At 39.8% G+C, this 27,979-nt stretch overlaps 1 protein-coding gene and 1 long non-coding RNA gene across 2 annotated transcripts in view; one reads left to right on the top strand and one right to left on the bottom strand.

Annotated features, from left to right (window-relative positions):
* The window catches only part of LOC150053141 (uncharacterized), a 92,863-nt gene that overhangs the window by 36,886 nt on the left and 27,998 nt on the right, over nt 1-27,979 (top strand). Inside the window, exon 3 of the long non-coding RNA XR_016538072.1 lies at nt 8,187-8,305. This is a non-coding gene — a long non-coding RNA (uncharacterized LOC150053141). The remainder of the gene's footprint in view (nt 1-8,186; nt 8,306-27,979) is intronic.
* On the bottom strand, nt 5,597-9,077 carry LOC150053142 (calcitonin-like). Its single transcript, XM_090348098.1, has 4 exons — nt 9,000-9,077; nt 7,807-7,901; nt 6,936-7,079; nt 5,597-5,999 (listed from the first exon to the last, which is right to left on the bottom strand). Exons 2-4 carry the CDS (start codon nt 7,890-7,892, stop codon nt 5,801-5,803), a joined length of 429 nt encoding a protein of 142 aa, XP_090204224.1. The 5' UTR covers nt 7,893-7,901; nt 9,000-9,077; the 3' UTR covers nt 5,597-5,800.

The following is a 27,979-nucleotide window of genomic DNA, read 5'->3' as shown; positions in this document are numbered from 1 at the left end:
CATATACCCATTATGTACATAAATCACAATTAATTTAATGTATGCGTTAATCTAATTTCAGCAGCAAGCTAGAATAGACACAAAAGAGAACAAACTTTAAGATGATTTTAAGACCAAATGAAAATTGTTATCAAAATGATTAGATTTTTTTCACAAAGTAGATTTGATAAATTAGCCATTTGGCAAATTGACCTAGAGCCCAAAATCTGAATGAGAGGCAAAACAAGCTATCATTGCAATAATAATTTCATTCTCTAATGCTTTTTGCATTAGTTGGTGCAGACTGCCATCACAGAATATTACAGACATTTATTTTCTCACAGATACAGAGAGTGAAAGTCCCTTAATCAAGATGTGTCAGGGTTGATGCCTAATGAAGCCTCTCCTAGTTTGGAGATGGTAGCCTTCTTGTGGTGTCCTTAGCCTACCCTTTCATCTTCATGATCAGGGAGAGTACTAGAGAGTTTCCTTTCAATACAAGGATACCAGTCCTGTCAGATTTGAGCCCTATCCGTATCACCTCATATAACCTCAGTTACCTTCCTAACAACTCTTTCTCCAAATACAGTCCCTTTGGAGTGTTAGGGCTTTAATATATGAATGTGAAAGAGACACAATTCAGTCTAGAACTCCTCTAAATTTTGAGTTATTACCATTCAGCTATTAAAAACTGATCCTATTTAGCTTCTAAGATCAGAGGCGATCACTATTATAAACTTAAAAGTAACTTAACTGTTTCTGTAATAACACTATCTAAAAGTATTCTCAGTGCCAAAAGCATATGAAGATATTTATTTTTCTTGATTGTGGATTTGTTGGTAGTTTGGATGAGTCTGATCTCAGCTGGTTTAGGCCAAGTGTAGGGTGGGCTCAGAGATACCCAGCAGATCACGTTTTCATCCAAAACATCTCATTTTGGAGCCTACAGTAGGACAAAGTACATAGAGGACATGTTCTTTTCAAACACAAAATCTAAACCACACTTCAACCCTCTGCTAGCATTATGACTATCAATGTCACTTTAGCCAAAATAAATCGTGTGATCAAGGAGTAGAGAAGTCGCCATCAGCCCACCTCAGCCTGGCAAGGATGAAAGTGCTTAATATTCTAGCATAGTAAAGAGCAATATTGAATTTAGCCACTACTTACATACACTAGAGCTCTGACTATTTGGAATGAATGTAAATCGACATTTTATTGAAAGTCTTTTGTTTTCTCTTGATAGGAGTGAAAAGTAAAGGCTAATGCTGCAGCCACACCAAAATTTATTGTTTCTGCATGTTGTGCTTTAACACACTTAACATTCTCTCTACATATCTTCTTAAGTTTCTGAGTAAGTGAACCCAACCAGGATTAAGGTTAATTATTCTTTCATTCTTTGAGCTCTGACTTGACAGGAATGTCTGCAGGGTCCTAAAGTTAGTTTTGATACTTTATTAGTTCTGCTCTCTGAAGCTGCCCTACACCCAATACTAGAAGGGTCTTTCTACAATTTTCTCTTCTCATTTGAACTTATTCAGCTAATCATAGGAAACATCACCTAGAGAGTTCCCTTACTTTCAGCCGATTAGAATTAATCAAGTGGGTAAGGGTGTAGTTAAACCTATGTCCAAACTGAAGAAATAGTCTGTATGAAGACCTCAGAGAAGGAAAAAAATTAATGATAAACTGGCAGCCATTGAAGTCTTCAAGCAGTTGAGGTATTCACTTATTTAAGATTAAGGCCCTTGGGCCAGGAACATGGCCTCGGGGTACAGTGCTTCCCTAGCATGCATGAAACCCTGGACTTGATTCCTCAGTACCACATACACAGAAAAACTAGAAAAGGCAAGTGTAGATCAAGTGGTAGAGCAGTAGCCTTGAGAAAGCCCAGGCCCTGAGTTCAAGTCCCAAGACTGGCAAAAAAATTAAGGTCTTGAACAAAGTTAGGCCAAAGAAAATCAAGCCCAGAAGGACTCCAAGAGTTAAACACGAACATAAAGGAGAATATATAACTCCAATATCAATATCCAATATCCAATATCAATAAATATTTATTGATTATTGTCTTGTAGCAGGAATACTGTTTTCTGTCCTGGGGGTATATAAATTAGCAAAATGGCTTTATCTCTGTCCATGTAAACCTTATATTCATCATAGAGAGAACAGAAAATAAACAAATAAAAATTATAGTATGGTAAAAGGTAGCAAGTGCTAAGGAGAAAAATAGTAATGCAAGGAAGGAGAATAAGACATGTTGGAGGTCTGTGCAAGTTTAGGAAGTATGGCCAGGGTATGTGCCATTTGAGTAAAGAACAGTAGGAAGAGTCCATTCTGCAAGGGTATCCTGCACAGGTAGCACAAGGTGTAAAATTTTGTGGTGGTGGAGTGAAGAGAGGCTGGGGTTAGAAAATAGGCAGAAAACCAGTGTATAGGAGATGAAGCCAGGGAGGAGAATGAGAGACTATAAAAAGAAAGATCAAGTTGGACCTTTAAGTCATTGCAATACCTCAGCATCTACTCAGTGTACTAAGGAATTCCTGAAGTATTTTGAAATAAAAGACATGTAGTATAATCTGCCTTTTAAAATGACAGCTGGGCTGTTGTGTTAAGTATAGTTTGGAGTGGGGAAAAGGGATGCAAGTATATGTGATCTGAGAAAGTCATTAGAGTCAGTAGCAGAAGAGGGTGCCTTTTTAAAGTAAGTAACCGTAACTAACTGAATATCCACCAGTGAAACTGGCTATCCAGTCACCTTGAAGTTACACTCAGCAACCTGCCACTGATGGTCCCAGTAGATGCTAGGAATATTGACAGAGGGAAATTCTTATACTAGATGAGACATCCCAATCTTCTTTTCACAGTTACTCTATAATTCTACATCTATCTTCTTAATCTCCTCTTAAGTTCCATAAAGGAAGAGAGTTTTATATGGTTTGATCTTTGCTCACTTCTCAGTGTCTAGAATAATGACCCTATACAGTAGGTAGTCATTATTGCACAAATATCTCTGTTAAGTTTACTGCAAAAAAATTTTTTTGCAAGTCTTTGGTACTGAACTCAGGGACTGAGCACTGTCCTTGGGCTTTCCTCAAGGCTAGTGCTCTACCACAGCACCACTTCCGGCTCTTCTATGTATGTGGTACTGAGGAACCAAACTCCAGTTTTTGCGAATGCTAGGCAAGCACTCTACCACTATGCCAAACTCCTAGCCTGCTTGCAAAGACACTTCTCTGCACTTCACAGTTTAGAAAGTTAGGCTGGATGACAGTGATGGTTGGACAGAATAATCCATATCTCAGACCATGAGCCATCATTTCTAAGGGGCTTTTAAGGCTAATGAGGGTACAAAGGGGCTCGTAGTGGAAGAAAGACAGAAATAGGTGAGGACAGACATAAAAGATGAAGTACATGGGTAACCTTTTGGGTTGAGAACCAAGGAAACCTCTGAAAATAAATATGCATTGTCTTCTTTGACATGCACGATAGAGGACATTTCACTAGAAACAGAGTACAAGACATGGGCAATCCCTCTCAAGCATGTTGTTTTTTTTATTCTAGTGAGTCAGCAAAGTGCTCACAGCTTCCCTGGGACAAACAGCATAAATAGCAGCAGGAACTCCATTTAAGAGTATTGAAAATACATTTTTAATTTTGATCGATTTCACAACTGACAACATTGACATTTCTTTTTTTTTAATTTTTTTTATTGTAATTAGTAAAAGGGTTACATGATATTTGCCAGATAGAAGGTGCATTAATTCACATACATTGATACCCTTTCACATGTCTTGGTACCCATTTCCCTCCCCCCCCCACACCCCCCCACCTGTCTTGGTTTTCCCCCCTTCCCTATCAAATTTGACATTTCTTTAAATAAGTAGTTCTGTTAAGTCACAGCCTTATCCGGTGTCCCCAGATGCTCAAGAGGCAGTGATTTCATGTCCCCTTGAGGTTTAGCAGTGCTGCCAACATCAACAGGATGGTTGATAGGGACCAGATATGCTATCAGATAAGCCAAGGAGACATGCTCTCATGTTTATTGGATATAGAATCAGATATAAAATGATGTACAACAGGAAACTGCAATGAGCATATTCTACACTTAACTTCAATTCTTTTCACATGAACGAGATAGTTTTCAATAGCAGTAAGGATACGAATATGTGTCTTCCACGGAGCTTTTCCTCTAAATGATTTTCATTACACATTTAAAGAAGTAGAATATATCTTCCTTATGACCTAACAAGAAACATAGTTTAGTGATTTTAATTGTCAGGCTTTTAAATCTATTATTTCATTTACTCTTTATATTAATGATGGGATCTTGATATCATTGAAGCCCTCAGTTTTTAAAGGGAGAAACCGAAGCCTACAGAGAGTTAAGTGACTGGCCCACATGTGGTCTTACAGCAAGTAGAGGGCAGGCATAGTTGAACACCAGACTCTACTTTTAATTTAGAAGTATAAAACATTACAGGATAATGGCATGACCTTTTAAGCCAAGATATTAGAATAATCATAATTAAAATGGCAAAGAAGTAGTGTTTACATTTTCTGTTCTGATGATCTTAGTGGCACAAGGAAAAGTAGAAAACCAGGGAAGCTAAAGTCTCAGTGCTTTTCCTTCAGACACCAGTGTAGATACCTGTCTGTGTAGACATTTTCAACTATAACGGGTCCTTAGAGGCTCAAGGTATGGAATATATTCATACAACATCTATCTTCCCACCCAATAGTACAAGGCAGTCACCTTCTTCCTGGAGTCATTAGCCGTTCAGTCTTGAAGGTCCCTGCGGCGGCGGCCAAAGGCATTGGAATCCACATTGGTGGGCACAAAGTCATCCTTCACTATACCCCCTGACCTGCTCAGCAAGCCTGCCAGTCGGTGGGTCATACAGGTGGCAGTGTTACAAGATCTCTTCTCGGCAGTGACACTGATTATCAGAATGGCAAAAGAAAGAAAAGTCTGAGGGTGATGACTAGGGTGGAGCTTGTCCTATGAGATCATAGTAATATTGCTGCTTGAAGAACCACTAATTAACCTTAAGTATTTCTCCTAATCAATTATCAGAGAAGAAAAATCGCTAGGCTATTAGGGAAAATGTTGTGATTCATCCCCATGGGGAACCTAGAAGGTGTCAAGATGAGTGGCCATGAAACACAGGGCTATAACAGCCAATGTTTTCTGTATAAATGAATTAAAAATCAGCAAAGGCTTATGAGGCCAGGGTGAATTACAGTGCCACACCCAGACTTATTGCAAAGACAATGGAATCCATATCCCAGTCACAGGCACAAGTACCCTTTCTTAAGAAAATGAAAATTTCTGGGTCTTACCTGAAAGAAGAGAAGTCCAGTGCTGCTTACCTACCTGCCCTTTAATACCTGTTCTTGTTGCTTGAGCTGTGCCACTAGGATCACCATCATACCTTATGTCCAGCTACCCCAGGTCAAAAGCTACTTCTAAGCACAGTTCTTAAACACCACAGCCTGAGATGTGGGTCAGAGAAACCACCACTATAGCTTAGATCTTTTTAGAAAAATAGTTTTATTCCCCAAACCAACCAGCACAATTGAGAAATAGGATTGAGAAGTTCTGCTCTGAAATCCTCAGGAACCTCAGAAGAATACCCTGTTCTCTCATATCTGCCCAGATGATTCTCTCTAGGCCTCTGAGTCCTTTTTTTTGCCCATATGAGGTTCCAGATATCCTCTTCCATAGGAGAACCACCAATAACAGCCCAAAGAGCAATCAGAGAAAACCCACATGCATCAAGTTATAGGAAGGAAGAAAGAAGGAAATTAGGAAAGGGGAAGCTTAGTTGGCATACTGGGGCATGCCAATATAAGGGTAGTAGTCTGTTTCCAAGTTGCTGGACACATCTCTTTTCTTGCCAGGTGCTCCAACCCCAATTGCAGTTTGGGGGAAAGTGTGAAACTTGTTGAGCTCTTGGGTGTACGTGCCCAGCATGCAGGTACTCAGATTCCCACATCGCTTAGATCTGGAGCTGTCCAAGCTGCAGGGGGAAAAAAAACCCATGCCAGACAGTACCATGCAGTAGGGGCTGCCTCTTATGCAGTCAGCACAAGGATAGACCATGCAGGAGGACTTCAAGCTAGGGAAGGAGGCACAGGCAGGGAGGCAACTCATACTTCCTTCATTGGGAGGACTCAGGGTTATGACCAGTCAGGACAGGCTGAGGAAGGGCTGCAGTTGGGAAAGGGTGATCTTGTCTGGCATTCCACATGCTCTTCAGTCCTTCATGCTTGACAGGGTGCTTCTCAGGGTAGATGCAGCTCCCTACATGCCTCTGCCCAGGCAGGACTGGGACAGGCCAGGGCTTGTCTCAGGGGACACAGGAGGATAGGGCTGGAGAAGGGTGCTCTCCTTGACCCAGTGACAACATGCACATTTCTGTAGAGTCTCAGACCTACCTCAGTCTCTCCTCTACCTGCCCATACCCCTTGTAAGGCCTTCCCTTCACCTTGCAAACTATAACAAGGACTCCTTGTAGGTATGAAAGGACATTATATGCAGATTAATGTGGTGGAGCCAAATGAAACATTCTCCTGAGATATATCAAAGATATATGCCCAGGCTTCAGTTTTATTCCTACTAGTTTTAATCCATTCTGTGCTGGGAGGTTTCCTCAATATTGATGAACCACTGTAAGAAATTCCACACCTTCCCTAAAGGCTTTTGAACATGGATCTTCTAAATGTGATCCACCCAGTCACTCTAGGTGACCTGTATCCTCTATGGAACCTGACAACAGCTGGACCCAGGTTCTTTTAAATAACATTGCCTTCTGGACTTCTGACCATGTATATGCTTTATCATTTGCCATCTGCCATTGTGTTGTGAGAGCGTGTGTGTGTGTGTGTGTGTGTGTGTGTGTGTGTGTAGTGGGTGGGAAAGGGGAACCTATGCTGGACTGGGTGGGGATCCTTACCTGGAGTCCTCTGCTTCTTGCTTCTCCTCAAGCTCCAGCTCCCTGGCTTTCATCTGGACATAGTTTTGTACTAGCTCAGCCAGCAGAAGGCGCAGATCTCCCTCACTGAGGGTGGCCAGGTCTGGGCTGCTCTCCAAGGTAGATCTGCAGAGAGGAGGCAGACCCAAAGCAGGCTCTGAGCCACTGCCTGCTCCCTCCCCAGAACAAGCAGCCAAACTTCTTGGTCCCTGCCTCTTTCCCTAGGGATATAGCTGCCCTATCTCCCTCCCAGGGCTCATGGCCAGTGTCTTCACTGACATGGTGTACATGCAATAGTATGCTGGAGTCAGTTCTTATGGGCTTATGAATGCTGATGGTTACATTTATCAGGAATTTTTCAATTTAAGTATTAAGCTCAGCCATTATTAAAAATAAAATGATAGAATTTACAATGATTATTGAATCTTAAAAGGCTTAAATTTCATAAAATTTGTATGTCAGCAAGGAAAAGATCAACATGTTACTAATCAGTTTTACTAGCAACAAATTTACCACCAAACTAGTTCACAGCTTAGGATGGTGTCTATTTCTCAAAGCATAGCTTAACTGAGTACATAGTTTGGTTACCAATATAAAAATCAATTAGAAAGCAATGAAGGAATTTTGTGAGAGTTAATAGTCAATATGGACTATATAACACAAGAGTATTTATTACTATTTATAAATTGCATGCCCCATCTTTATGTCAAGAAATTTATAATAAACAAATATTTCCCTCAAGAGATAGCTCTTACAAAAAAACATTCAGAACACTGCAAAGAAGAGTCAGGGGATTGTATGATTTCACTAGAGCTAGAAGGGGAGTAGGGCTCATGTTTCCTGTCTGTCTTACCTGAATGGTACTGCATGAAGGCTGCCAGCCTGGTACAGGACCAAGATGCTTAGAGCTAGGAAGAGAGAGAACTTCTGGAAACCCATTATGTCTTCCTGCAAAAGAAGAATGATATCATCTGCAGCAGTTCTCTGTTTGCTTCTGCCTGTCTCTAACTACTTGGTTCTGTGGTTTCTGCTGGTTACTACATTTCTTTTCATCTTTGTTTCTTTACCAGCAAACTGGACCAATGGAATGTCCAGTGGGCTTATAACATACATGGTTTGGCAAGCTAGAGGAGTGATTTGGAAGAACAGATTGGTGGTGAATTCTCAGTCCCAAAGAACTTTTTTTCTGTACAACACATGAACCTGTTGATTGAGCCCCTCCTTTTCCACTAGGTTTTGGGGATTGAATTCCGAGCCTCTGGAATGCTACAGTACTCTACTACTGGGATAACCCCGATTACAGGAATGCACCACCACCTTGGCTTGTAGAAGCGATCCAAACAACCACCCAGGTAAGGAAACCAAGAGCTAGCTGCCTTAGAAGTGTTGGGTTTTGGTGTACACCTGAGGATAGGGAGAGAGAGGATAGGGTGAGGGAATAGCTCCACCTGTCAACCCCCCCAACTCCCTAAACAGAGCTCAGCTGCTCTACTCTCTGGCTATGCAGTTATTTGTAAGAACCAAACTTAAGAAAGTCTCAAGTCTGGACCCAAGGCACTTTTCTCAGTAACTCCCCAAACCAGCAGTGAGGCTTGCAATTTAGAACTGCCTGTCGTTTAGCAGTTTTTCTTTTTAACCATACCTTTATGCTAGCCCAAGCTCTGAACCAAATTCCCAGGGAATGCTAGATACTAGACCTGATTCTTGGAATATTTCGTCTGCAGAAAGCTAACCAATGCAGGCTGCTGGCTGCTGCGTTCTGTTCTGGACGCTCAGGGACTGAAGATTGGCTTAAGCATGTGGCAGCAGGAGAAAGTTAAGGTTGGAGCCCGCGGCCACGTGGGGAGAGCTGAGCAAGGAGTTCTCTGGTAGATACCCGTCCGATTCTAACTGGATCGGGAGTCTGGAATGAATCGCGAGCTAACAGACTGGCAAAGAAACTGAGAGAGAAGTGGCAGGGATATAAACAGAGAAACAGACAGATGGCGTAGGGAGGAGAGAGAAGATGGAGCGCGCACACCTGAGCGGGGAAATCTCGGGGCTCACCTGGCGGGCGGTGAATTGGAGCAGAGGCGGCTGCGAAGGTGTCCAGCTAGGGCCCAGTGGCACTTGCCGGGGGGCCGGGGAAGGGGTCACTCCGGAGTGACTCCGGCCGCAGAGAGCGAACCGCGGCTCTTATCCCCGCCGCCCTGGGTCGGGAGGGGTCCTCAAGCGCCTCGGGGCAACCAATGGGCGCAGTGTTTTGTGCCCCATCCACATTGCGTCACCCCCCCAAGCTTCCGCAGCCCGAGACGTCCGTCAGGACCGTCCCACTGGTATTTGCATTGAGGTCATTCACAAAAATGAGAGTGGGGATGGGAATAAACGAGAAAAGCCCTGAAAGCGGGAATTCGAGGGCGGGTATGACGTAAAAATGGATCTCACCACTTCGTTCTTAATTGGCTTTGAACTTTTCTCATGCTCACTCCAATTCCAGCTGCATGGTCTTGGAGGGAGGGGGTCCAAGGCGGCAGGAGCCCCTGCCTCCCCCAGGTCTGACTCTAGGTCTCTGCCCGTGTGAGCGAGCCAGAGGGTGGATGAGGCTGCTGTGGAAACAGAACTTTGTTACAACTGAGTTCCAGGGTAGCCGCATCTTTCCGGGGTTTGGGATCACAGGTGGATCGCAGAGTCTTAATGTCCTCATCTTTAAAATGGACACATTAGTCCCATCTTGAGGAACTGCTGCAAGAAAGCCCAGCTTTCAGGAAGCAGATATCTGCCTGTCGGTTGCCAGCAGGGAAATCCTGAAGATTTCTACCCATGCTTTTCCAATGCTTACTGTACTAGACTGCCTCCTATCCCCTAGAAGGGTCCCAGGGTCTCAGGGTGTTCTTCAGACGTTCTCCTGCGTGAGAAAGGAGTCCAAAGCCCAGCAGGCCGAGAAGCAAGCAACAGATGCTTCCAGAACTTCCATCCAAACCTCTCTCTCTTCCTCCTCCCGGTTCCACCATCCATCACCTCTCACTCCACCTGCTCCAACCATTTACACAGCTGCGCCTGGGCTTCCGCTGCTATTTGCCAAGATGTTCAAGTGGTGTTTATTCCGGCCTGGCCCCTCTCCACCCCTCTTCCTTACTTAGGTCTTAGACTAAAGAGCAGATAGGCTTGACGGCGCTGTGGTGTCCTCGCACAACTCACACTCACGCTGGACACACAGGCTGTCACTCAGACATTGGCGCACAAGGATATTCTTAGAGGACCACGCTCGAATGTACCGCGAGCCTGTCTTCGTCTCCCCTTGCAGGCACCTCCAAATATCCTCCTCTGTGTCGGTGGATCTTTCACATCCTCACAAATAGACGCAGTCCACTGCCCCCACGTATGCTTAACCTGCATCCCTCTCAAACCCAGCCGTCTTTCGGGAGACCCCTCTGTTAGAGCGTTCACCACCCCCCGGGCACACCTGGAATGGCCGAGGTTTAGACGAAAGCAGTTACTGGGTGTGCAAAAGGAATTGCGCTTTCTCGGAATTTCCCAGTCAGAGCTCACGGGAGCTCTATCCGCAGCCTTCTTTCTGTCTGTTGCCGGGGTTGTATGGACAGCAGTAGCCTGGTCTAGGGGCTGTGGATGGATACCAGGATCCTGGTTTTCACGTTTTCGGACAACTGCTGAGGCACTCCTGCTTCACAACGCATCTCTTCTTCCTGGCGACAATGCCTCACTAAGATGCCCGTCTGCTGGGGGCAGAAGAGAGTAACAACTCAAGGCTAGGGCTGGGTGTCTCAGATCCCTTTCCAGAGAGTCAGTAGGCCTGGAGGCCTCAAGACCCCAGACAAGAAGAACTGGAAGGGTCAGACGACGGCAGGCTCCCCTGGTGCAGAGCTGGGAAAGGCTAGCAGCTCACTGGGGGACTGGGCAGAGCCCGGCGGGGGTCTCCTCCTTCGCTCTGCTCCCTCCTCTCCCAAGTATGAGTGTTGGAGCTTGGGTACAAACTTCTGTGACTGACCCAGGGGAGCTTCTGGGCTTTTTTTTTTTTTCCTCAGTTGTTTTGCTTTCTTCCAGAAATTAAGTTCTGAGCTCCCGTGGAGCTTCCGAAGGAGTTGAGGAGGACAAGTTATGGCCACTACGTGGCGCACCGTGGCCAAAGTTTTCTTTTAATACCAGGGATTTCTAACGTTCAGAATGTCTAAAATCATTTGTGAGCATATGTATCTGGGGTGTGCATTTATCTAAAGAAATAACTTTTATTCATGTACTGGTGACCACACCGTGACATCAGTGGTGAGAAACTCTGCTCCTGGCTCTGCAGTGTGTTTCTTCAGCCTGTAGCAGTTCCTCTCAGTGAACTCTTTTGTCTTTAAACAGTTTATACCCAGAGGACCTTGGTGCAGCCTCGAGCAGTTTCAGACTTCACTTTATACTGGGCAAAGAGAAAAGCAAAGAGGCATTATCCCTCAGTCCCTCTAAATCTGAAGGACCAAAGATAAAAGGAAAAGAAGAAGTATTTTCTTTGGCAATTAGCACCATGCTGGGTGCACCAACAAGTGCTCCACTAGTCTTAAATGGAAATGAATTCTGGCAAATTCACTAGTTGGTCTCTTAGAGAAAATGCAGAGCAAGTTACAGTTGCATAATACTAGCTTCCCAAATTAGGAGTGCAAAACTAGGGTTCCCTGTTAGAAGTTTCCAGGAACAAATTAGGAAAGTAAGAGCTATGACAAGGGACAATACTGTATACTCTATTGGAGGTTATAGTAAGGGAGGTTAAGTTCAGAACAGGAAGATAAACCTTGCATGACTCAAGAGCTCATGGCAATAAAGAGTAGAAGGTGCTTACTAGGACGTACAGATTGTGAGAAAAGGAGAGATGCTGGTCAATCTGGAAACCTAATGTATAGCAGTGACTAAAGATAATAATGTTTGCTTAACCTTTTCCAAGAGAGTAGATCTCAGATGTTCTCATCACACATACACAAGCACATATAAATACAACATACAGAGGTAATTAGAAGGGGGATAGAGCTGTTTATTAGCTTGATTGGGATAATAATTTCACAAAGTATATGTCTACGAATGTATCACCTAGTGGATCTTTAAAGAATAAAACCTTTTCATATATACAGACAAAAAAATTAAGAAGAAAAAGAGCATTAGCTACAAGTGGACCTGAGTATGGACTTTGATGATGCTTTTAGAATAAGTAGATCTTTACATAGGTGTCAAAGAGCATATCTTTATTTTTTAATTACAGAGGTATAAAATTATATGGAACAATGTTGCATGTGCAATAAGCATAAACATTACATAAAATATTGAAATAAGGGAAATATAAATAATAAAATATATTAATTTAATTTGTGATTTAATATTCTATAAATATTAAATATTCTATAAATATAAATATTAAAACATTTACAATTGAGTTCCATCTGTGTTCTGAGCACAATACACATATTAGCATTCATATTCTCAGCAGTTTAATAAGATGGGTGTTACTGTCTTCATTGTATAAGCAAAAGAACAGTAAGATTATTTAGTTTATGTTAATTGTATTTTCTTGACTCCTAAAATTCTGGAACATAGCTTATCTGTCTGTGATGCCAGGTAAGAAGTCTGGCCTCCTGGAAAGGGGCACTGGCTCAGAGGAAGATATGGGTCTGTCTTCTTTAGGGCTGATGTGATTTGTGGTGAGAGGCTCAGTGACCAAGCATAAATCACTTACAATTCTTATACCAGCATCCACTAGACTGACAATTTTGCAGTAAGAAAATTAATGTTGGCTTTGCCACTTAAGTGAATTGCTAGAGAATAAAGACCAATTAGATTCACAAAATAAAAATTTAAGATACTATAAAAATAGTTCATGTTCTTTTTTTTTTTTTGCCAGTCCTGGGCTTGAGCTCAGGGCCTGAGTACTGTCCTTGGACTTTCTCAAGGCTAGAGCTCTACCACTTGAGCCTCAACACCACTTTCAGCTTTTTTCTATGCATGTGGTACCGAGGAATCGAAACCGGGTCTTCGTGCATGCTAGGCAAGCATTCTACCACTAGGCCAAACTCCTGGCCCGTGTCATGTCTTTTTGCAAGTTATTAGTAACCTTTGTAATGTAGCTCTCTGGCAGTTTTACCTAGAGCTCAAAGCACACTCTTTTTCTTTCAAAGCATCTTTCTTTCTTTCTTTCTTTTTTTTCTTTCTTTCTTTCTTTCTTTCTTTCTTTCTTTCTTTCTTTCTTGTCAGAGTAATGCATAGAGGGATTACAGTTACATTCATTAGGCAGTAGGTGCATTACTTCTTGCACATTGATACCACTTCTGATGTTTTTGTCCCCGATTCCCTCCCCCCACCCCCTCCCAATCATCTTGTTTTCCCCCCTTCTCTATTTCAAATAAACAATTAGACTATATACAATATATCAGGTAACAAAGTCAAATATAGTAACAACACGAGATTAACCATAAGGGCAAAAAAAAAGAGAGAAGAGAAATAACATAGTACATTAAGAACAACAATTGCACAAGAAAAACTTCTTGTTTCCATGTCCTAGAGTTCATTCCATTTAGTCCCATCCTATATGACCTTATGTACATCAGTTTTGAGCTATTGTGATCCTCTGCTAAGAGAGTCCTAGATGTGTACTAATTATTACAAATGAGGGAAACCATTGAGCCTATATTCCTTTGGGTCTGGCTTACTTCACTTAATATGATTTTTTTCCAAGTCTTTCCATTTTCTTATGAATAGGGTGATGACATTTTTTTCTGATGGCAGCATAGAATTCCATTGTGTATAAGTATCACATCTTCTTGATCCATTCATCTACTGAGGGGCATCTGGGTTGGTTCCATGTCTTAGCTATGGAAAATAATTCTGGAATGAACATTGTTGAAGCACTTTTTCTTTTTTAAAGAGAGGAACTTATTTTATTTTGTTTTGTGTTGTTATCATTAAAGTACATACTTCTTAAGACAGTGGAAAAACAGCTCTAAAATGTCTCAAGTATTTTCCTCTAAAGTGAGGAGGTATGGCAGAAGCAGTGATTTTCAAGTAGGTCTAGCCAATACTTTAACAAATATATGGTGAATAATTTGGTTGAGTGATAAGTCAGCTGAGATTTAGGGAGATGGATTAGGTTAATTAATAGATACAATAAATACATAAAATACATTTGTTTAAAAAGGTTACAAAAGCATAATTATATGGCTATTCACATTCTACATGGTTCGTAGAAATAGAATGAACCCAATAAATACATTTAATTGGATATGTGAAGACTTAGATTAGTGAGAAATGTAGTACTATTTATGTATTTGTTATTAAATGAATGAAGGAAAAGTACAACTAGTTAACAGAGTTGAGCAAAGATGAGTCCACTGAATTTCCCCATTTAGTCTCCCTCCTTGTGTTAAAGTAGTGAGTAAAGGTGTGCACTAATGGAGCCAACAAGTAAAGCTATCTTTGATTATAAGGTCATCTTGTGAGGTTTCAGTATAAGTAGAAGGCAGAGTAGGATCAAATGAACAAGGCCTTGCATTGCAAATAAAAGGGCTATACATACTGTGTTTTTGTGTCTTAAGATCATCATTAGCCAATCTGTTGATCTCCATCCTGGTATAACCTGAACAAGTGTAAATAAATCTAAGTTGTTTCACCTATGTTGCTAATAGTCCCTTTATTTAGGGTACCCTGGACCTAGGGTAGAGTAGAGTATATTCTCTAGGCAGCTATTATGAGCTAATTTATATTTTTTTTGGGGGGGGGTCTGTTCTGGGTTTGAACTCAGGGGCTGGCTTGAACTCAGAACTGCCAGTCTTTGAGCTTTCTCAAGGCTAGTACTCTATCACTTGAGCCACTGAACCACTTCTGTTTTTTTCTGTATATGTGATACTGAGAAATTGAACCCAGGACTTAGTGCATGTTAGGCAAGCACTCTACCACTAGACCACACTCCTGGCCTGTAATTTATTTTCTTAGGAATTGGATAGTTAGGTGCTTCATTTGGCTTTGTCTATAGAAAGTGAGCTACAAATTAACAGCATTGAGGTGCATTATATGCAGGAAAAGATGAAAATAAACAGGACCAACTTATTGAACAATCATAAATTTACATATGAAACAAAGAAGAATAAAGAATAAAAAACATGGTGAATAAGTGAATTTGTTTTCTGTAGCTGCGGTAGCAATTTTAATAGCTTAAAACAATGCAAATTAATTATCTTATCTGTGAAAGCTCAGCATCCAATATTTGTTTGCTAGGCTGAAATGTTAGAAAGGTTGTGTTCTTTGCAAAGATTTTAGGGGAGAGCCTATTTCCTTTTTGTTTTCACCTATAGCGGCCAGTCACATTTCTCCCTTTCCTCCATTATCAAAACCAAAGTCCTGGAATGTCATCACCGTGAGCTACTCTCCTGCTTCCTTCATCTACTAAGTACAATCCTTGTGTTTATACTGCATTCAATTCTAACAATTCAGGCCAAACTTTCCATCTAAAAGTCTTAAATTTAATCATATCTTAAAGCCTTTTATATACCCTTTTCTCAGGAGTCAGATATGGCCATTTTGGAGAAGTTATCATTCTGTCCACCATGTTAAGCACGCTAATTGACAAGGACTGTAAATAGTGGGATCTCAGAGAAAGAGGGTGCTGTAGGTTGGACAACTTGAGAAATCTCCCTGGAGAAGTTGGAGCCAGTACATAAAGTAGCTATAAAGAAGGATAATTGAAGGATAATTATTAAATCCCCGTTAAGGGAAGGTATCTACAGAGTGAGGGATTAAGGTGAGCAGACAGCTCCTCTTTATATCAGCCACCGTCTGTCAAGTTTGATATAGATGTCTATGAGACTCCAGTAGCAGTGGAGAATGAACCCTTTCTATCACAAAACTTTGTGCACTAGTAGCTTATTATGCTGCTATTACACACTATAGTTGATGCTTGGACTTTGAGTATCATGGCTTTGAAATCTTTGCTAAACTCCATGGACAATACCTAAGCAGAAAGTTTTCTAGTGAATTAAAACCAACCAATTGAAAAAAATAACAACCTGTATTTGTGGCTGAGCAGAATTTGAGCAGTAGAGAATTAGTAAAACAAGTGAGTAGTGCATGTGAGCTTTAGGACTTTTCCCCACCCAGTATGGGAAAGATTTCTAATATTCCCCAGGAACAGAACACAATTATTTGTACTCAGGTATCAAGACTATAAACCTTGTGATATGTGCCCCCTTCTTCATGTGACATACCAACTATCATTCAACTAGAGCTTCAAACTAGGGAAATCAAGTCAGTGGAATTTAAAACTGATTAAGAATGAGAAAAGCATTTAGGGATGAAAGAAGGGATTAAATAGTTGATCTATGTGGTTTTCTTGGAAAATAAGGGTCTATCTGACGTTCTTGTAGAGAACAGCTGAATATTGCCTGAGTGGATGTTGTTCCCAACGCTAAAGGCACCTTATTTGCTGAATGCACCAGGAGAGGTTCCTTCCAAGGTCCAGAGATATTTTTAGAGTAGCTTCAGTTGCCAGGAAGGAACTGAGTATGATGGAAAAGGACCAGAGTGGTCACTCTGAAATGTTGGTGACGTCAAGGAATTACTCAGGATGGACTCTTCTAATATGATTAAAATTCTCCATTGGCTTAGACTCACTGGATCCAAAAGGCTGTCCTTTTCCTGGCTAGGAACACTGTTCCATGGAATCAGAGAGATAGAAATAGGAACCATCCCATTCTACCAGAAAGCTCATTAGAGAGATAGTTTCATTATGTCCTTTGCCAGGGATCAGTAAAGTTGCATATAAGAAAATTTCTTATATAAATTGAGTTTCAGTAGAATTGTAAGGAGTATAGCTTTGGGGTCTTATGCAGCTGGATGTGAGTCTTGGCTCTACCACCCATTGACCTTGAGCAGATACTAATCTCACTGAGCTATAGTTTCTTGACATGTAAAATGGGAGTGTAACAATAACTAGCTGACAGAATTAAAGATATTAATCCTGACACATTGCTTGGCATGGTGTAGGTACTTAAGACTGGTGGTTATTATTAGTATAACAAAGCTTATTCCTTCAACTGCCAAATTACATCAGCTTAATACAGTAAATTAAGTAAAATCATTACATACGCCTCGCCTACTGAAAAAGAAGACAATCCATAAAGTCCTTGATTCTCAAAATAAAATTAATTGCCAAGGCCACAATGGAATGAATTTGCCTCCTTCAACCCTCTCAGACACAGGCCTGGCCATGTTGCAGCTTGCTGCCCAGCAGGATTAATGATCATATATATTACATTGCCTGGCATAGAACAGCCACTGTAGAGTGATGGATGTGATTATCATTATAACAAAAGGGCCCTCTTGCAGATGCCAAATTCTATCCAGTTTCAATGTGGGTAAAATGAGAAAAAGTGTCTCACAGTCTTCTCTACCTTTTCCTCCTCCTCCTCCTCCTCCTCCTCCTCCTCCTCCTCCTCCTCCTCCTCCTCCTCCTCCTCCTTCTCTTTCTTCTTCTTTCCAATCCTGGGGCTTGAACTCAGGGCCTGAACACTGTCCTGGAGGCTTTTTTAAGGCTAGCACTCTACCACTTGAGCCACAGCACCACTTCCAGCTTTTTCTATATATGTGGTACTGAGGAATCGAACCTGGGTCTTTGTGCATGCTAGGCAAGCACTCTACCCATAGGCTAAACTTCTGGCCATTCTCTACCTTCTTATAAAGATTAAATCCAATATGTTTGAGGCCCTTTTTTATGATTCACTGTCACTATCATAAGCATATCATTAGTTAAACACTACTCTCAGGGGCTTGAATAATTAGATGATACCATACATTTTTAAGATCTAATATCTCTATTTATGGCTATTCCATTTCATATTTTTCCAGATTGTCAACTATCATTTTTGCTAGTGTTACTACCCATTTTCATCTGGTGTGTGGTGAAGCAAAAAACAAAAAAACAAAACCAACTTTGTAGGATGGTATTAGAACAGATGACCTATCCAAACATTAAGAACTTGTAAATACTGGTCAAGAGCTATAGAAAAACTTTCAGACCATCTGTTCCATCTAATCCATTTAAGAGGAGAGAAACAAAGCTTGTCAGAATTATATGTAGTCACAGAGGAAACAGACACTGAGTTAGCACTTTTGAGTAATGATCAGGAGGAGGTGGAGTTTTGTAGCAATAGTTTCAACTGCTTGTGTTCTGAGAAGCAAACAGAACAAGCACATAAATGGAATCTGTGTGTGAGTATAGAGTCCTTACATGTTGAATGGTCACAATATCAATACAAGTTGTTGTGACAATGATTTTACTCATTCAGATGCTCTTTTCTTATTTTTTTTTTGCTATCATCTTGGTTAGGTTCAAGGGAAGACACAGTTAAGTAACACCTGGTGAGTGGGTGTCTTTGGATTTCTCTCAGGAGGTATAGTAGTGGGAAAGACAAAATCTATGATGTGAGGGTGGCCAGGGAGAGCATGAGCCTAGATATAAGAGTAGAGACATGAGTAGTGTTTTCCTTTCTAGGCAAATAGGGAATTGGTGCTTGGAGCAGGGGCAAGATGATTCAGCCTTCAGGTGTTCAGATAACTATTGATTTCCAAGTTTCTTTTTGACACCAAAGACTAGGGAAATCTTAAAAGGCTCTTTGGAAGCCCCTCAGACAGGGGCCAAACTGTCCTCTACACAACTTTTAGCAGTAGTTTAACATGTTTAGATAGTCAAGGCCTGGATGCTTTTCAGCACTGATTAGTACTGTTCATAGAAAACCCCAGTGAAATGAAAATGTGGTGAAAAGCCTTCTAGAGGAGCCTAAGGACTCAGCAAACATCACAGGGTAGAGAATAGTGAATTCCTGTCCTTCCGCTTTTCCCTTCTGGAAAACCTGGAAATGATTTGATCTTTGGTTTGTGTCTCAGAAGTTCATCCTCACTGGAAAAAAATGACTACTAAGAAATCCTTTCATCTCTGTAGAAAGATGGAAATGTAGGTGCAGAGGCAGGATAAGGGAGAGGCTGTTGGGGAGTTTATTCCTACTTTTATCATAGATGCATGAATTTCTACACTAGTCCCTGGTTTTTGTTTTTCCTCCTCTGCAGTCCTACTAGGTGTGGAGTAAACTTACTTTTCATTTGTAATCATTAGGTGATAGATTATCTTAGGAAAATCATTCTGATGTGTGGCGTCATGTAACTAAAATAACTGTAAGGCCCCTTCAGTTTTATGTTTTTATTATTAAACAAGGAGTTAAACAAGAAACAGAATAGAGAAAAACAAAAAGCATATGAAAGCATATGTGCCAATAGTTAGATTTACTTGGAGGTTGGTTGGGAGACATGGTTGATGGGTTTCCTCTTACTCTGGGGGAAATGTCAGTCAAGTTGATGTTAAGCTGTTCCAGTAGTGACAGCTGCCAAGGAAACACCTTCCAAATATGAGATCTCTTATGTGTATTTTTGTGAACTTTTATTTCCACCTAATTTTAGGAATCCTATCTTGATGAGGAATTTCATTCCCTTCCAGTCCCCCATCTCCTTATCTGAGCATATGTACACATGTGGTACACTCCATTCATTGGAGCTGTGAACATTAAGAAAGTTGCACAGATATAGCCAGTGATCCACAAACTATGAGGCTGCTGCTCTGCTACAACTAACTCCTAACATCTATGGAAAGCTGAGTGCTGGGAGATGCTGAAGACTCCTCACTTGGCTGTGTTTACCAGCAGAAAACAGAAGAAAGAGCAAAAAGACAGGGCAGCTAAGTGGGTGAAATTTTTTTTATTGTAATTAGTAAAAGGGTTACATGATATTTGCCAGATAGAAGGTGCATTAATTCACATACATTGATACCCTTTCACATGTCTTGGTACCCATTTCCCTCCCCCCCCACACCCCCCACCCATCTTGGTTTTCCCCCCTTCCCTATCAAATTAAGTGGGTGAAATTTGCATTTAGATCCCAGGATTTATAAAGTAGGGGAAGAAAAATTCTGCTTTAGTTTTCCAGCCGGTGTGGGAGTGTTAAGATATCGTTTCCACAATAGTAGCCAGCACCTAGAGTAGATGGAGCACTGCCTTACATGTGCAAAGCCCTGGGTTCCATGCTTAGCACCACAGAAGAGGAGGTGGAGCACAAGAACCTTTGGAATCTGGTTTGGAAAGTGTGGAACTGGTAGTGACGGATATTGCCAGTCTGCCATAGATAAATTTATACCAAAGGAAAGAAACTCTAAGAATGGAATTTCATCCATCAAGCATTGACACTCTTCTTTTTCTTCATGGTAGGAAGGTCCTTCAGATTTTAGCATGTCATAATTTGCTACCAATTTTACCTTAGGTTTCTGGGTGTTCTAATGTAATGAATATCCAACAGAGGGCAGATCTTCTACTTAATCTTATTTCCTACTGCTCAAGCATGTAACAGATTCTCTGGATTATCTCATTTTATAGTTGAGAACATCACTTAGGTTGTCTCCATCTCAGATTCTTACTTTCTTCATTCTGGCTAAAACTATCATGAATCCATGTAATAGAATGGGCACAAAGGCACATTTATGCTGCTGGTATAATCCTGTGCTAGAAGAGCACTGGGGATTTGAGCATGTAGGGTCTAGTCTAGGGATGCAGCAAGAGCTAGAACTAAGAACTAGCAGGTAGACCATAAGACAGTGCCACTTACGATTGCCCTACAGAATGAGTTCTCGAAGGACTGACCCCAAGATTATTCCCCAGAATAGCTATGCTGGTTCTTTGTTCTGTATCCAGAAATGGCAGATTTCTTGTACAAGGTGGTCACATTTCTCTAGGGACTTATTCCACACTGCATACTAAAGACAGGATCTCTTCCACTTCTTACTTCCCCAAACATCCCTGTCACACGCAAAGCCGCAGGCAAACAGTATTGATCCTTTTCTGTCCTTCAGAGCAAATGTAGAGAGGTGCGAGGGCAGGGAGCAATTTCTCATTGCTGAGCACTGAGAGAACATGATAAATGGATACAGGGAAGACTTCATATTCTGAAGGGCTTCTCCCTCCCCATTATCTCCCAAGGAGTAGCGGGTGTGGGGGCATCCCAACAGCAACAGTGCCTGTCAGTCAGGAGCAGAATCAGGGCTACTCTGAACTCTCCTCTGCTAATGCAGCCAGGGAAGAATGCCAAAGAAGGAATGCTCCTTAATTTAAGTGAGCTGGAGGATATTTACTGAATGGAAATCAATCCTTTTTGAAATTAAAAAATGGTCTGACTACAGATCCTCTCTTGAGCAATAAAATCTACTGACATGGAATTCAGGCAAGAATGACCTCAGGATTATCTTCTGTGGATATTCGGTTCATCAAAACTTCAAACTAAACTCCTTATTCTCATGGGAACTCTCCAATGGCTTCACTCCAGGCTGTGACTTAGCATTTTAACAAAACCCTAACCAAAGGTCTTATTTTGGAATATAAGGCAGGCTGACAGGCTTTTGGAGAAATTCTGATTTGGCACTGCTGCATAGACATGTAGTCTATAAGCCTTTCTAGTTAATTATTGCCAAACAGTTGTAAAACATGGACTAGATTAATCAATGAGAATCAAAAATATATGACAAATGAGCAAGACTAATATGTCACAAATCTGGCTAGCTGTATAGGAACTGTTGCTGAGCATATCTAAAGCTTACTGAAAAGATGGCCTAAACCCCAGCAACTCAGTAGCCCAGTGACTCAGATCTCTAAATCCTAGTTTCTCAGTAGGCTGAGATCTGAAGATCACTGTTTGAAGCCAGCCTTGGCAGAAAAGTCAATTGTACTCTCGTCCAATGCGGAGGTGTGGCTCAGGTGGTATAGAACCCCAAAACCAAATGAGAATGTGAGTCCTTTAAGTTCAATCCCTAGTACTGTCACAAAAAGAAGGTACATATAAAGTTACTGGAAGATAGAAGAGACAGAAGGATGATCTTGAATTCTATCTAGTGCCCCAGAGGAGCTATTAATATTTCCTTTCCTCCTTTCTGACTGGATCTTACTATTAAGTTTTATTACCACCTTATAATACATCCTCCATCAAGGACATGTGAGGTCAGTCAGTATAAAATCTATGAAGGCTACTGTGATTAGTTGAGGGGAAGGAAAGACAGATTATCCTGGAGATGAAAGAAGGAAGATAGTTCCCACAGAAGATCCACTGCTCTTTTCTTTATCCTATATGGCATTTCTTTAGATAAGATCTTGAAGCCAGGCAGCAGTGGCTCATGCCTATAATCCTAGCTCTTCAGGAGAATGTGACCTGAAGATCATGGTTCAAAGCCAGCCTGGGCAGGAAAGACTTTCTTCAATTAACCTCTAGAAAACCAGATTTTTTTCTATGATATAAATATTCTTTACCTGTTTTCTGTATGTCAAAGCTACTAATATCATATGGTTCCTAAACACTAGACACTGACTAGCACAACTAATGAACTGATTTTTTTAATCAAAATTAAATATAAATTTTCAGATGGCTAGTAGGTAATAATTTGGACAATGCATGTTCTTGACTTAAAAAATGAAAATAGTCAAGGTTTGAGTTGACTTTTATCTTTTTAGTTGGATGTTTTGGCACAGTGAGCATATATCATATAGTGTCAGAGAAACTGAGTATAGCACAGGAAATGACAAAGCATTAATCTTCATTTTCAATATGGGAGATTTATTCACTTAGTCAAAAGAGATTTATGGAACTTTACTGTATACTGGGCACTGTGTTAGAGCAAGACATCCATGCAACTGGCCTCCAGGGACACAGGCCTATTGATAAATAATTCATCAGTGCTGGTAATGGGTATCATTTAGTGCTTGTATTAGAGACTTTTTTCTCCTTTCCTTGGTACCTTTTCCAGCCAAGTCTGATGAATCAGAAACGTCTGGTTTCTTAAGGCTTAAAATAAGAAGAGGTCAGGCAATATCTCTGTTTTATAAAAAGGGGACTCCCATGTCCTGATGTGGCTGAGAATACAGTATTTAATTTCCTATCTACTACAGAAAAATATTTAGAAACCCATGTGGGAGAGATGGGGAAGCATTTCTTATACAGATTACTCACTGGAGCTATTATTTAAAAAACTAGTCAGAAATTTCAACAAAACAGCAAGAATTTCATCTATTTTCTTTCCTAATGTCTTTATGTTAGAAGAAGATATATGATGTTCCTGGTACACTGGCTTCCTGGAGCCATCAAACTGTAGATGTGATTAGGTAGGATTATTAAAATATGGTCATATATCTTTTTAGTCAACCACAATTTCTAGTTACTTTGCAAAATATAGTTTATTTTAAAATGCACCCCCAAATCTCTAAGTACTTTGACCTACCAAAGACATTCTTTTATTTAATATTCAAAGAAAAATTACTTCTCATTCTACATAATAGCAAATTCCAGCAAATTCCCCTTTAACTTAATTTCTTTCAGTTCTTGTGATTTATGTTCATGTTATAGTGAAGGGAATGGAATGCTTGGAGGTATTCTTAAAAGCCCCTGAACAATTGAGTTCACCATTGCATTGTTGGTGTTGGTTTTTACTTGACTGAAGACTGAGTGAGAAGAATTCAGTACTGAAGATGTATGTGTTCATGAAGCTGAGATCCAGGTCCCTGAGGAATCTTGCTGGAGGAGCCACTGTGGTTTTCCCACACAGATTCAGTAATTACCTAGAATGGAAGGGTAGTTAAGACCACCATACTTGATTGTAAAAGCCATTCATTGTAAGACATGAGGTGGTTAACTTTTATGATTTTAAAATAGTTTATATTTAATATTTAAAAGTCTTTAAAATCTCATTTTTCTAATTATAAAAGCATGCATAGTGTAAACATTTCCAAACAATATATTAAAGTAAGAGACAGTAAAATTATTTGAACATACAGTAATGACTATAAATCACATTGGTGAACATCCCATTATCTTTATTCTTGGGATGCAAACAACTGCACATATCCACATGAATTTTTATATACATGAGGTCATTTGTTCTAACAAAATACAATCAATACCATGTAAGTAACAAAAATAAGAAGATATGGGTAAGTACTTATGGCAAAGAGAGAACGCAACTGCCTAGAAATGAAATATGTTCTTAAAAAATAACCTAATTCTAGCTTCCACTATGAGAGAAAACACGTCACTTTTGTCTTTCTGGGCCTGACTAACTTCACTTAGCATAATTGTTTCCAGGTCCTTCCATTTATTTGCAGATGTTGCAATATTCTTTCTGGTGGATGAATTAAATGCCATTTTGTATATATACCACATTTTCTTGATCCATTTGTCCAATGAGGGGCATCTGGGATGATTACATACCTTAGCTTTGAGGAATGGTGCTGCAGGGAACATGGATGTGCTGGCAGCTTTACTGTATCCTAGTTTATCCTTTGGATAAAAGCTGGATCATAGACTAGTTCTACATTTAGTATTTTTTTTTTGAGGATCTTCCATACTGCTTTCAGGAGTGATTGAACAAGTTCATCACCAACAGTGTATTAGGGTTCCCATCAACACGGTATTAGGGTTCCCTTTGCCCACATCCAGGCCAGCATTCATTATTGCTTTAACTAAAATACAGTAGATTCAGGGGAGAGCTTAAACAGTGTAATTACTTAGAAAGGCAAAATCATACCAGGAAAGGGGGTTAAGAGGAGCAGACAAGTGAAGAGAAGCTGAGTGGGCCAAGAATTGAGTGTGTCTTACAAAATTAAGAACAGTGAGGTAAGGGATGGATTGAGAAGGATTGGTGGGGGTACTAAGAAGGATGACTTTGATCAAGATGCATTGTACTCTAAACTGCTTTGTTGAATGGCAACTCCTGTATACAACTACTTAAAGATAATAAAAATATTATAAAAGTAAAAAGTGTAACTTCAATTTATTCTGCTTTTATAAAAGCATTCTTACCTTTAGTAAGTAAATATCTTTTTTAAAATTTATTTATTTTTTGCCAGTTCTGGGCTGGAGCTCAGGGCCTGAGCACTGTCCTTGGACTTTCTCAAGGCTAGAGCTCTACCACTTGAGCCTCAGCACCATTTCCGGCTTTTTTTCTATGTATGTGGTACTGAGGAATCGATTCCCGGTCTTTGTGCATGCTAGGCAAGCACTCTGCCACTAGGCCAAATTCCCGGCCCCTAGTAAGTAAATATCTTAAATTTAGCAATCCTTTTGGCTTATTTTTTAGTATATTGGGGTATAGTAAATTCAATATTTTATAGCATATTATGATATGATCCCAATTGACAACAATTTTATAGTAATCCTGTTTTTGTTTATTCACCTACCACCTAGGTAACCAGATTTTTGTCTGATAATAGGAACAAAAGGTGCTTGGAATTATAAGTGCTAAGCTTTTTTATTTCTGACCATTTTGAATAAATTATTGCTTTTTTTGTAATTTTCTATATTACATAAACTTTTCCTTTTCCTCCTTTTTCCAGTGATTATTCAGCAGGCACACTCTAATTGAGACACTCTCAATTAACCAATTTAAATTTGAATCTTTATTATGTACAGTATTCTATCTTCCTTGCCATTTTCCCTCATTGAACTTGTCTCCATCTGGCATATATTTTATTCTTTTTTTTTTTTTTTTTTACTGTGCTAGGGTTTTAAACTCAGAGCCTCTTTACAACTTAACCATAATCTTTTGTTGCACAAGTTATATATATATACATATATATATACACATATATATATATTTTTTTTTGGTTGGTCATGGGGCTTGAACTCTGGGCCTGGGTGCTGCCTCTGAGCTCTTCAGTTTAAGGCTAGCAGTCTACCACTTTAAGCCACAGTGCCATTTCCTGTACAGGTTATTTTGTGATTCAATCTCCCTTCTTGTACTTAGACAGTTATCCGCCTATTTTAGGCTTCCTATATTAGCTGGGATAGCAGGTTTATTGTTTCTGATTTTGGGGGTTCCTTGTTTCTGGGATATTAAATACTCTTGTGATATTTTATTTCCTCTGATTTTTACTTCTCCCCCACCATTTGTTTTATTCTCAGTTCTTTCCTCCCTTAACTCATCATTATTATATTATGTTTTCCATTTGCTGTTATTTGAATTTTAGCGTCTCTATCTTGCCAGATGATTTCAGATTTATAAATAAAGTTGTTTGGGTGTTTTTTTCTTACCTTATCTTTAAAATTTGCATTTTTCCTCTTATTCTGCTACTTTACTTTTCCATTTGGATCTTTTACTCATTATCAATTTTATTTTTACTGTAGGAAATTTGTTTCTATATTTTATGTTAAATTACTTTGTGAATGAATTTTGTGATAGTTTTTGCTTACTTTCTGAATTATTTGCATTTTGTTGGTGAATTCTCTTAGGTATATCCCTCTTTGATTTTTTTCTGCTCCTGTTTGAGATTTTCATATTTCTCTCTATTCACTTTTTCTGAAGGATTTTCATCCCTTCAGTCTTGATTTAAAACTTAGAGACTATAAAAATATTAGAGACTAAATTAGCATTCTCTAAAACCACAATTTGTGATTTTGATCAAAATTAAAGAAAACCTTTAGCTTTAAATTTTAATCTTCCTCAAAAGAATCTACCAAGATCTTTAAATTTTTAGCGTTAAGATTCTCAGCTTCCAACTTGTTATTTGGTGAATAAAAACCAATTACTGTCAAACTTTTAACCAGTTTTAAAGAAGATATAAACCACACAAATAAACCACACAAATGATATATTTTGCTTGGGGCATGATGAAATATCTAAAGGTCCTTGGAAAGGTATTGATTTTTATAGGTAGCCTGTTTGATCCTTTCTATGAAAGCCTTTACTTAATGTTACATGAACACTTCAAAATCACTTAAATAACGAATGTTCTCAAAAAATATCAGAAAAATTGGGGAGAGAGGGAAGGAATGACATTCTCCAAAAAGAAATATACTCTTTCCTGATCTTTGTAACTGCAACCTCTCTGTATATTATCTTTATAATAACAATAGAAATGTAAAAAAAACACAAAAAGACTATAAAAGGGAAAAAATTGCTGGAGACAAAAAAATTTGGACCTCTTTTGTGGTCTTAACTAAAAACACTATGCTTATTTTACTCTTTCCTTGAGATTTCAAAAACTTCTGATTTTATACAAATGCACATCTATATACAAGTACATAATAATAATTACTTTTTAGTGCTGGTGGTACTGGGGTTGAACTCAGTATCTCATGCTTGCTGGGCAGTTCACTTGCTTGGCATATGTTCTGCCACTTGAACCACCCTTTGAGTCTGTCTTTTTACTGGTTATTTTGGATATAGAGTCTTGCAGACTTTTCTGCAAGGGATGGCCTCAATCTGTGAGCCTCCGGACCTCAGCCTCCTGAGTAACTAGGATTATAGCCTAGGATCTTAATGCCTAGCATATAACTGTTTTTTATTTTGTCTCATTCCCATTATCACAATTCACATGCTTAAGGAAGAGATATTATATTTAGAGTTATACTTACAGTCAATTGAAAAGAATTTTAAAAACAATTGCAAAATTTAACTAGACAGAAACTCAGTTTATTGCACCTATAGGGAAAAAGGGAAATTGCCTCTTCACTCACTCAAGATTTTCTAGAATAAACCAATAAAGAGATGGAATAGGAGAAAAGGCAGATAAATTTATTACTGCATACAAGGAAAAATATAGCTTGGAGGAAAATCCTAGTATTATCTTGAAGTTACTTAGAAGTTTGTAGACCTCATTTCTATAAGGGAATAGAATGGGGAATGTAGAAAATTTTCAGGGGTGCAGTAAATGGTTTCTATTGGGGGAAGGACTCTAGTAGGTTTGAGGAATGTACAATGACGAGACAAAGTCAGAATGTCTGTAGAACTGATGAAAACGTTTGTAAATGATTCTCCAAGGGGCCTAAATAGGGAACAGATGGTGTACAACAAAAGCCTGTGTAGAAGTGTAAGCATAATCCAGTCTTTCTTCTTATGAGTTTAGTTCATGAAATCAGTGAAGGGAACAGGTTCTTTGTTGGGTCTGGTCTGGGCAGAGAAGGGATCTCTGCAGGAAGCCATTGCCTGTGTATGGACAAGA

Source organism: Megascapheus bottae, chromosome 16, assembly GCF_031878675.1.
Source record: "Megascapheus bottae isolate mThoBot1 chromosome 16, mThoBot2.hap1, whole genome shotgun sequence".
Lineage (NCBI taxonomy): Eukaryota > Metazoa > Chordata > Mammalia > Rodentia > Geomyidae > Megascapheus > Megascapheus bottae.
This window is presented reverse-complemented; position numbering and strand designations above follow the sequence as displayed.

Excerpts from the sequence above, each read along its gene's own strand:
- LOC150053142 (XM_090348098.1), bottom strand. The coding sequence starts at position 7,892 with ATGGGTTTCCAGAAGTTCTCTCTCTTCCTAGCTCTAAGCATCTTGGTC. Across the intron at positions 7,080-7,806 it reads CTTCATGCAGTACCATTCAG|ATCTACCTTGGAGAGCAGCC; the intron begins GTAAGACAGACA and ends TCCTCTCTGCAG. Across the intron at positions 6,000-6,935 it reads CAAGAAGCAGAGGACTCCAG|CTTGGACAGCTCCAGATCTA; the intron begins GTAAGGATCCCC and ends TTCCCCCTGCAG.